This window comes from Gossypium arboreum, chromosome 9 (genome assembly GCF_025698485.1).
Source record: "Gossypium arboreum isolate Shixiya-1 chromosome 9, ASM2569848v2, whole genome shotgun sequence".
NCBI lineage: Eukaryota > Viridiplantae > Streptophyta > Magnoliopsida > Malvales > Malvaceae > Gossypium > Gossypium arboreum.
This window is the reverse complement of record NC_069078.1, coordinates 65,968,764-65,980,028: the sequence shown is the minus strand read 5'-3', so window position 1 is coordinate 65,980,028 and position 11,265 is coordinate 65,968,764. Positions and strand designations below refer to the sequence as shown.

Below are 11,265 nucleotides of genomic sequence, written 5' to 3'. Positions count from 1 at the left end.
ATTATTTAACTAGTCCATATATGATTTTCATTGGGACTCGAACCTAAACACTTATTGTTCACTTCGAGCCATTGGACCTCATGATTTTTATCCACAAAAGTGCCTCATGGGTCGAATATGGTCAACTCTAATACATGATTAATGTGACATTTATGGGTCATCATGACACCCTCCCCACTATCTTCAATGGCATATCACTAGTACCCTAAATTGTTTTTGATATCAAATATCATTATTTACATCAACTTATAAGGTGTTGCCTATTAAACCTTAAACCGTAAACTCACCGTTAAAGTTAGTAAAAAATTTATATTCCAATATCAATTTTTTTATTACACAAATTATATAAATTTAAAGGTCTCAAAGTCTCAACCTTTGATAATACAACCAATACTCGTTTTATAAGTTAATTATTCAAGTATCATCGTATGATCAATTCTTTAAAATGGTACAATCAACTTGGTCCTTAAATTATTTACTTGATATGATCTTTATATAATATTAAAATATTACAATTAAAATTATTAATTATTTTATTTAAGATTTAATTCAATTCGATTAAATTTGTTGAAATCGATAATAATTTCACTTTTGGACAAATCAACTTATGCTTAAATTTATGAAAAACAAATCAAAATGTTTTAATAAAACTTCTCCTAATCCGAGGCTAAGTGTAACATAGCGAGTTTTAATGAAAACAAAAGTTTCATAAAATCTTTTTCTTTTAAAACAAAAAAAGTACACTATTTAACTTTTATTTTAAAAAGAATTTAAATTTTACATTAATACATTATTACATTGCATACTATATAAAAATATTGTTATGTGTGAAAAAATCATAAAATTATCACTTTTTTATTTATTTTACCCTTTCCTTGCTTTACTGTAGTTTGCTTAAAGCAAGATAATCATAATATTTACTATTCAATTTTATATTGTTTAAAACAAATCCTTAATAGAAAAGGGATAAATTTTGTTATTAGTACCTTTATGAAAGTTGTGGATTTAATACAAGTACTTTAATTTGATCATTTTAGTTTTTATAATTTTTGAATTTTAAAATTTCTATCTTCACCTAACGATAGCTATTAAATTCATCAAGTTAGATTGTGTTATTTTCAAAATCTTGTGCGCCAAACATATTATCATATATGTAATATAATGTCAGCTTGTTATTTTCACAAGTTACTTACTAAAAATCTAATTAATAGATTAACAACTATCATTTGCATCAAGACTAAAATTTCATAATCCGAAAAGTATAAGGATTTAGAATGGTCTAGTTAGAGAATATAAACTAAATCTACAACTGTAGCATAGTACATGACTGGTAATTGAGTTTAACCAAATGGATTTAACTATTACTATTTGAGTTAAAACTAAAATTTCAAAAATTGAAAAGAATAGGGACTAAACTTGACCAATTCAAAAAGATAAGGACTAAAATTGATCAAATTAAAATATAAAGACTAAATCCATAACTTTCTTAAAGTACAGGGACTAATAGCAAAGTTTAACCTAAAAAATCAAAACCTTAGACCCGTTGGAATGAACCAAACCGAATCCACGACAACCAACCCGGACCAATGAGAACCGGGTTCGTACATCACTTCTCCTCTATAAAAACAAAATATATCGCAGAAATAAAATACTTTTCCCCTTCTTCAAGCTAAAAGAAAACACTTCAAATAAAAAAAAAAAAAAACCCTCGAAATTTCTCGTTCTTTCTCGGTCGATCCTCAATAGTAATCCAATCATGTTGACAGGTTCATTGCTCTAAGCTCTTTGCTGATTTTTTTTGCACTGTCGTTCATAGTTAATGCCTCATTTAGGTTTACCTATAAAGGGTTTTCAATTCTGGTTTAGTATTATTATTTTTTTATGAATGGAACTGTTGCAGCTTATTAATGGACTTCATTTTGGATTTTTTTTTGTAATGGGTCTTTTTTATTTTTCGATTTTCTATCCGGGTTTTCTTGGGTGGGTTGGTGGATGGGGATTCGATTCTATTGTTCCATGTTTGTTCCATCTTATGATGCGTGGGGTCGTTTTTATGTTGTGTATTTGGATTATACTATCTGATATTGAATGAAGCTAATCTGGGTTTCCGTGGTCTTAGTGTTTAATTTTGATGGGTGTAATCTTCATTTATATTTTTAGAGTTAAGTGTGCATAATGGAAGTAAATTAATGAGTTTTTGGATATTCAATTCAACCAATTATTAAGGTGTCTATATTTCATTAAAAAAATTGAACTTAATATACTTTAATTCGGCGGATGGTTGATCCATCTAACATATTCGAAGATCTAATCTTTACGAACTCAGTTTTTACCATGGGATTGAGTTTTTAACCGTATAAATAGTAGGTTTTATAAATTGTATGGTGAAAATTAGATTGGCACTACTTCAGAATAGCTGGAACTTTGATCTAAATTCAAACGTCAAAACTTTGTGTTGTTAATTTTGGTAAATGTGTTTGCTTGGTGGTTAGTTAGGGAATGAATCAACAATCAATTTTGAGGTGTTATATGTTCCATGGTGCCCTTGGTTTTACCCTAATATTAAAGGCATTTGTATTTATATTATAATTATTTTGGACTCTTTAAGTATCCTCTTTGAATTTTGTAGTGAGTGTGAAATGGCAAAAGGAACTCTTGAAGGCTGTGGAAATTGATACCAGTCAGCCTCCATATGTTTTCAAGTGCCAGTTGTACGATCTGACTGGAGTACCTCCTGAAAGGCAGAAAATTATGGTTAAAGGTGGCTTGTTGAAGGTACTTGGATGATTTTTTATGTAATAGCTATCAGAGTTGCTTTATAAAGTGCTTTGTGCATTGCGATTAGTGTTGCTTACCCTTTATTTGTCTAGTCATGGTTTTCTAACATGCTTATTTTGAGTGTGATTCATGAATTTCTAAAGCTTACCCTTTGACGATGTAGGATGATGCAGATTGGTCAACAGTTGGTCTGAAGCAGGTGAGCTATCTTGATAGCATTTACCTTATTTCCCCTTCATCTCTTACTTATGGCAGTTTTCTAATGAGAATGCTGCGCCTTGTGCCAAAATGTTTCTTCTAGGGTCAAAAGTTGATGATGATGGGAACTGCTGATGAGGTTGTTAAAGCCCCAGAAAAGGGCCCTGTTTTTATGGAAGATCTTCCGGAAGAAGAACAAGTGGTATCTTTGGTAAGTGCCAATTTAATTCCATGTTCTTTTTTGCTTTCAAATGAAAAATATGTTCTTGCATTGGGGATTACATAAAAACTGTAATATGGCATTATTGTAGTATGCCTTGGTATCATGGATGCTGTCTGATTTCATTATAAGTCCAGCATGTATCAAATAGTTTACTTGTGATTTACGCATTATTCAATTGTTTGGTATCTTTCCTTTGATTTCATTGAACATGAATTCATGCTTTAGTTGACATGTACTTGTTAAAGAACTAAAGTTAAGTATGGAGCTATTCAAGATGTCAAACGAGACTTAGATGAACATTGTTTTTAGCTTTACCATGCTTGCCCTCCTGGAAAGCATGGCAGCATAGTAACTCTTCCTCATATTAAAAGAATATTGATGGATTTTCCTATTCTTTTGTTAAAATATGGTTAGATTGATAGTTATTATATTCTCAAATCAGGCTGGCCCAACTGTCGGTTGTTTGACCTGAGATTATTGAGAGCAATTTGTTGCTCATTTATGGGTTGTTAGGGATTAGTTGCAATAACTTGACTATGCTCTTTTGTTAAATATTATTTTGCCTTCATCTTGTGTTAGTACATGGTGGGTTCACTCTCAGTCTTTATAATTTGTTCCTTGTCTTTAGCCTTGCAACTGAGGATTGTACCTATTTGATTGTTGTACTTTTAGGGTCATAGTGCTGGTCTATTTAATCTGGGAAATACCTGCTACATGAATTCTACAGTACAATGCCTCCATTCTGTTCCAGAGTTGAAGTCTTCTTTAGTAAAGTAAGTGCCTTCTTTACCTAACAATGCATTATGTGAGAATATGGCACTGGATTTGTATGTTTTTTGTATGAATCAGATGTAACGTGCAGTGTCTTAATTGTGATCAGATATTCACATTCAGGAAGAAACAATGATGTGGATCAGACTTCTCATATGTTGACAATTGCCACACGTGATTTATTTGGTGAACTTGATAAAAGTGTCAAGCCAGTTGCACCTATGCAATTTTGGACGGTTTGTTCCCTTTTTCCTTGTCACTTGTATTTTGAATCCCTGTGTTCTCTTTGATCTCTGAAGCTATAGGATATCACTAGGTGGTAGAAACGCATCTACTAGAATTTAGGTGAAATATTTTTATATTGCATGCAACATATTTGTAGGTGTACCTGATTTTATTTTGGTAATTTTATTCACATAAGGTAAAGTCCACGAAAACAGTGTATTATTGTGCCTTGTTTAACCATTTTTTCTGATTCTGTTGAATTCTCTTTCCTTAGTGATCTAATCTTTTTACCATTTATTGCTAGAGCTTCATGCAAATATTTTTCTATGCTGTTGTCAACAGAATTGTTACGCTGTACTTCAAAGTTCATTAAAGGAATTTCTCTTTTTTCTGTTTTTTGTTGCTATATGGCACTTAGTTTGATGGAAGGTATGGAGAACTTATTGTTTATGTGTATCTTGGTTTCAGTTGTTGCGTAAAAAGTATCCTCAATTCGGCCAGTTGCATAATGGTGTCTTCATGCAGCAGGTTTTTTCTTTTCTCGTTTTTTTAGTCAACTGTACCCGATACTCTTTTGTCTTAGATTTGTTTATATGCTGATATGTGGGTTTTTTACAGGATGCTGAAGAGTGTTGGACACAACTTTTATACACCCTCTCTCAGTCTCTTCGATCAGCTGGTTCTAGGTAGGTTTCTTGTTCTTTGTCATTTGGATATACTGAGTTATACTTACTGGCAAAATTTGAGCAAGTCCATGGTGCCCTTAACAACTGAAACAGTTTAAAGCTGTTGCTTTTGGTTTATCAAACTTTTTCTTCAAAATTAGGGATCTTTTATTTGGAGCAGTGTTACCTTCCATGGTTCTTTTGCTACTGCAATGCTTCTCTAGCATATATCTTTCTAATTTAGTAGCAAACATCTCTTTTAGAAAAATAATTCTAATCTTTCACTGTCATTTTTTTTTTCTTTCTACAGTGAAAATATAGATACTGTAAAGGACCTTTTTGGTATTGACCTTGCAAGCAGGTAGATATCTACAGATTTGATAGTCATTTTTTTTTTCTTTTTAATTTGATGATGACATTACCTAGTTAGACAATTTATATATGCTGATGCCATGTTCTATAACTGTTGAAGAATTGTTGCTGCTATTCAAAATTTCAAATACCACTGGTGCCGTTCATGTAAGAAATACATGTAAAAGTATATCATCTTTATACTGAGGGAAAAGATAAAGAATTTCAAATTTCAACTAGTCTAAACAAGCAAAACCTGAACATCCTTCTACTTATGCCTACATCGATGTACTTTATGCAGTTTTTAAATTCAAATCTGTATTCCTTATTTGGTTTATGTTACTATTGAGAAAGTTATTTACTCGATATTTGGTTGATTTATTTGTATGCCCCAAGTTCATGTATTACTCATCAGTGCATTGTATTATTTGCTGCCTTTCCTATTTTTCTGCTTCTCTTTTATCTGAAAAAGTTCTTGATAACTTTCCCTTCTTGTATCATCTAACCTATGTTTGATTGCTAGGATTCATTGCCAAGAGAGTGGTGAAGAAACCTCTGAGACAGAATCGGTTTATTCACTTAAATGCCACATTTCGCAAGAAGTGAACCATTTACATGAAGGTCTAAAGCATGTAAGCTATATCAGCTATCTTCTTTTCTGTTCTATATATCTACATCTTGTGTATGATGCTTTTTCTTGATATGGTTTTGTCAACTTTGTGGCCAAACGGAACAGCTTATAGTTTGGAGCAGTTACTTTGATCAGTGACTTTGATGCTGTGATTGGACTTGTAATAGGCTTTAATTAAGCCTTTCTTCTCTTTTCCTTTTTAAAATATTGAATAACAAATCTAAGCTGTTGGAATTTTTTTTACCTTGCTCCCCCCCCTCCCATGAGGGTTTTGTCCTAGCCACTGTTCCATGCAGATCTCATTACAAATTAATGATTCATCGTTCTGTAGCTTCATTGGCTTCCAAATGAAGAATACTATTCCTAATCGTTAACTCATTTATTTTTAACATGAGTTAATAATATTTCTCTATGTAGGCTTTGAAATCAGAACTGGAAAAGGCTTCTCCTGCCCTCGGGCGCAGTGCAATTTACTTGAAAGAGTCCCGAATTAATGGTTTACCAAGGTAGCTAAGAGCTTTGTTATCGCCCTCTCTCTCTCTCTATATATATATTGTACTGTAGTCTGCTAAAATGAAAGGTGGCATTTCTTCCTCATGTCACTTCTCTCATGTAGATTCCATCTGCACTTTATGATTCTTCATACCTTCCATGTTTTCATCCATATTTTTGAAACAAAGAACTTTTTTGGTGACTTGTTTTTCTGGTGAATTATGAAGGTATTTGACTATTCAATTCGTTCGTTTTTTCTGGAAGAGGGAGTCAAATCAAAAGGCCAAGATATTGCGGGTATGCAAATTTTATTTTCCGGCTTAGTCCACATGATTTTCATAAACAAATATCTATATTTGATTTAACCAGCTGGAGATGACTTGGTGAAGGCACAAGAAATGCCAAAATTTGTTTGTTTGCTTATCAAACTATGTTTGTAATTGCATTGTATGATATATGTTTCCCTTTTTCAGAAAGTTGATTATCCACTGGAGTTGGATGTTTATGATCTATGTTCAGATGAACTTCGCAAACAATTGGAAGGTCCTCGTCAGGTAGCCATTTTAACCTAGTTTTGATGATTAACTAAATTTTAGTTTGCTGTGCATTGACCAACAGTTTCTTGATATGCAACTTTTAGATCCTAAGGGATGAGGAAGGTAAAAAGCTCGGTCTGAAAGCTAATGGGAAAAGCTCCAGCTCAAAAGATGATGATGTCAAGATGATCGATGGAGAGGTGACTAGGCGACTTTTCAATAAGTGCTGATATCGGTAGCAATTCCGAGTCATTGTGCTTGATACTGTTTTTCAATGTTTTGAATGCAGGGGTCATCCAATGCAAGTGGAGAATCAACTGTGACAACATCTCAAGAAGGTAAAACCACTTTATGTCCATTGTTGTCAATCGTCCTGAACTGGTTTACATGAGTTATATTGCTTTGATTTTTTGTTTATTTTGTAATACCCGTGCTCTCAAAATTTTGGAAGGGGTATGGGGATATAACCCTCCGAATACATAGAGAAACTTTAAAAAAGTTAACATACCTGTGTTGGACACATCTGTATCCAACATTGACGCCTGAGTTTGAGTTGCATAGTATGTGAGTACTTATTTGCAGTTCATTTTCCAGATAATATTCTATCAAGTAATTACGATGAATGCAATTCTGGTAAATGAATATCCGAATTCTGATGAATAAAATTTAAGTTTTTAAAGCCCTTCACAGTGACAAGTTTCATAGCATCAGATTATTATCAAGCTGCTATGTGTAATAATTTTCTAATTCCTTCTAGCTGTAGGGAATCTATTGCATAACAAAATTTGCGTAAAATTATTTACCATAATTGTTCTGTGATAATGCAGCTATATTCTGAAGTCAGATACTTGAACACTTTTGACAATGGTTTCTCAAACTGTTTTTCTCCAGGGGTTCCCTCTGACAAGGAAACACGTTTAACCGGGATTTATGATTTGGTTGCCGTGCTGACCCACAAGGGTCGAAGTGCCGATTCAGGGCATTATGTTGCGTGGGTCAAGCAAGAAAGCGGTCAGTTCCCGGATTAATTTGTTTGGCACTGTATTTCTATGATATTTAATTTATGTATTTATTGTTTTACTAACTAATAATTGTTGCTAATCACAGGGAAATGGATCGAGTTTGACGATGATAACCCTATCCCGCAGCGAGAGGAAGACATTGTTAAACTTTCCGGAGGAGGTAAATCACAGCGTGAACTTCTATGGAATTACTGTTTATAATTAATTGCATTATTCTGGTTCGGATGTGAGTGTCGGATGCGAGCATCTGTCCTCTACCAGTATGTTCTATTTTTCCATTTTTTTTTTCAATTTATTGGAGGGTCATGTGTCCAAATCCAGAATGTCTACTTCAAGGTTATGTTGCTCTTAACTTTTCATTTTTCTTAAAAGTATTCATGCTAACACGTGTTTTTAACACATTCAAACATGAATACGGGATGACTCTCCAAATACATTGAAAAAAAAAAAAAAGAACTTTAGAAGATTGCACATGCTCATATCTAACACTCGTCCCATAGATTGGGTATACTATTAACATGAACATACGCATTTGGTTATTTCTTTTTAATTTTTTTTTTAAAATTTTTGGGTTTTAGGTGATTGGCACATGGCATACATCTGCATGTACAAGGCACGCACTGTTTCAATGTAATCTTTGTTTTTATTATGAACTGTACTTTCGGTTTTTTTTTTTCCCTTTTTTTTTTATTTGCTTCGAACATGAGAAATTGTGAAATGGCCAAATAGATATTTACTAAATTGTGTTGTACTTTTACTTTTTTGTTAATTACATTCAGTTTGATTGAATGTTTAAAATAAACTTTCATTCCTCAGTTATGGCAGCTCTTATTAAATCTAAGTTTCAAAACATATCAATTTAACTTTTCCTTTTAGATTCTTGTATTGTTTAAATAGGTTGTGTTAATCAATTATTTGGATCAATTGAATAAAAAAATTAAAAATTTTGATTTAACTCAAATATGAATCATATAATTTAAGTTATTTGAAAATTTGAATAAAAAAGATAAAATTATTTCGTTTTGATAAATATTTATCTATAAATTTTATTTATGTAGTGAAATAAACTCAATACTAGTCAACTAATAAATAATTAGTCTATATAAGTGCAACATAAAGTATATATAATAAGATTTATTAACTTGACGTGAAAAAGTTTTAAATTGAGTTTGGTTGTTAAAATAGGATTTATTTAACTTTGACTAACTCAAAATTTTTTGAGTCAATTTGATCAAATGCTCATTCTTACTCAAATTATAAATTATATATCATTTTTAGATTAGCCCATTTTGCTAGAAGTAGTCTCTAACATGTTATGGTACTTGAATTGTAACTTGTTAATCAAACCGTGACATGGTAAAAAAAAATTATTTTACGTTACCCATCTTTCTCCCCAAATCTTTTCTTCTCTTTGCTCCCTGTCCCTAGTAAATTTCCAAGCAATATTTATCGAAAATGTGCTTGCAATATATCATTCATACTCATTTTATATGGACTTATCTAACAATCAAACATGCCTCAAATTAAATGCGCGAGGAGCAAAATGAATAATGATGGCAGAAAGAGATAATAAATGCCAACACATGCTTTAAAGGTTGTACCGGAGAAAGACTTAGGCTCTGCTAGTGCTCAAATTTGTCTATAGATTTCTCTCGAATTAGCTTTATGATTTTAGTGACAGGAGACTTGTCGGTGAGTTTCCGTTTATGGGGTCGTATAGATTGTTTGTCCTTTTGTTTCTGCTTCTAGCTATATCAGGTATAATGGTGTTTTCGTTTCCGGTCTTATTAGCCTGCTCGGAGATGTGTTAGGAGAGTGGTCTCTCAGCTGTTGTGTGGAGTTTTATTGAATCAAAGAGGTCATGGGGGGCTTTATCTCTTTGATTGACTTGTTTGTTACACTGGAAGCTTCCTGGTTCATAGTGTGGTTGGAAATATTTGAATAAGCGGTGTAGGGCATGGCTCGTCGGGTATCCAACGACCATTGGATTATTTTTGCCAGTGGTGGTTCTTAATTGTGTTGTGTTCTTTTTCTTGCTCCATAACGTTGCATTTGGCCAATTTGTGTATGGAGCATATGTGGTGTAATAGGCTTGCAGTTTATATTAACAAACTATTGACTTAAGCAAAATAATATTTGCCGGTGATTTGTTATTGTGAACTGGTATCACCCATTGAATGTGGAGGAATTAAGAGGAGTTATTTTAGGGTTAATGTATTGTTTGCTATCTTAATTTAGTTTTTATATTTATTTTGGTATTTGAATTTTTTTGTCTCTTTTTAGTATTTGAGTTTTGCTTTAATGATCAATTTGGTGCTTAGGTTTTTTTCAATTTGATACTTGAGTTTTTTAAAATTAAGTACTTAAGTTTGACTTCAATTTTCAATTCGGTTATTTAACGTTATGTTTTTCCCAAATTAAGTATCTATACTTTTTTACTATAGCTGGCGTGTCAAATATTTCTTTGGTGAATAGAACAAGATAAACAACTAGTTACATTGATACATTTTGAAATAAAACACCTTTAGCTCTATTTGCATCTAGGATTACTTGGATCTCTCTAGTAGGAAAATAAAGTATATGCAAGTCTTTCTTTCTTCCAAAAGCCAATTTCGCTAAGGCATCCGCAACATGGTTGTGTTCTCTATGTATATGTCTTAAAAGCAAAATTCAAATTAGTCGATGCATTATCTTGAATCGTTCTAACTATCTTCAAATTATCAGATTGGATTATCACCCTGTCATGTCCTCTTTGTTGGATAAAACTGATGCCATCCAAAATGCTCAATAATTCAACATTGAAAATTGAGTATTTCCCCAAATGTCAATTATATTCAAAAATTCAATCCCCATTTTCGTCTTACACAATACCCCCAATAGCAGCAAGACCAGAACCCATCAAAACAACACCATTAATATTTAGGATAACCCAATTTCATGTTTTTGGTTGTCCAATTGTATATTCATGACATCGATCGGAAACATCTTTAGACATCGTAGAATATTGTTTGGCCCAGCTATCTAAGGCTTCGACAATCTCATTTGAATTCCAAGTTATACATTAAATAATAAAATTTTTTTACGATTATTCCAAATACGCCAAGCAAGGAGTCCAAATAGGCAAATCCAATTAGCTCCTCCCCATGCATTTTCGAAAGGTCTTGCAAATTAGAAACTAGCCAATCATATAAATTATTCGAGAAGGAACTCCTTTGTTGGTTTACTGGTATAACATTTAGCCAAATATCTTTTGCTGCTGAGTAATCTCTAAAAACATGTAAGAAATCTTTCGAGCCATGATTACAAATAGGACATAAAGAGTCAACCCCAATTCCCTGCTTAACTCTTTCCACATTTGTAAGAAATTTGTGTT

General features: G+C 32.4%; 1 protein-coding gene across 1 annotated transcript; it reads left to right on the top strand.

The window, feature by feature from the left end:
- The first annotated feature begins 1,650 nt into the window (after positions 1-1,650).
- On the top strand, positions 1,651-8,694 carry LOC108457495 (ubiquitin carboxyl-terminal hydrolase 6-like). Its single transcript, XM_017756597.2, has 18 exons — positions 1,651-1,766; positions 2,630-2,775; positions 2,942-2,977; positions 3,080-3,187; positions 3,872-3,972; positions 4,080-4,206; positions 4,664-4,723; positions 4,814-4,881; positions 5,171-5,221; positions 5,735-5,843; positions 6,260-6,348; positions 6,562-6,631; positions 6,808-6,888; positions 6,975-7,070; positions 7,160-7,208; positions 7,762-7,881; positions 7,978-8,052; positions 8,471-8,694. The coding sequence occupies exons 1-18, from the start codon at positions 1,757-1,759 to the stop codon at positions 8,524-8,526; spliced, it is 1,452 nt and encodes a 483-aa protein (XP_017612086.1). The 5' UTR covers positions 1,651-1,756; the 3' UTR covers positions 8,527-8,694.
- The last annotated feature ends 2,571 nt before the right edge of the window (positions 8,695-11,265 follow it).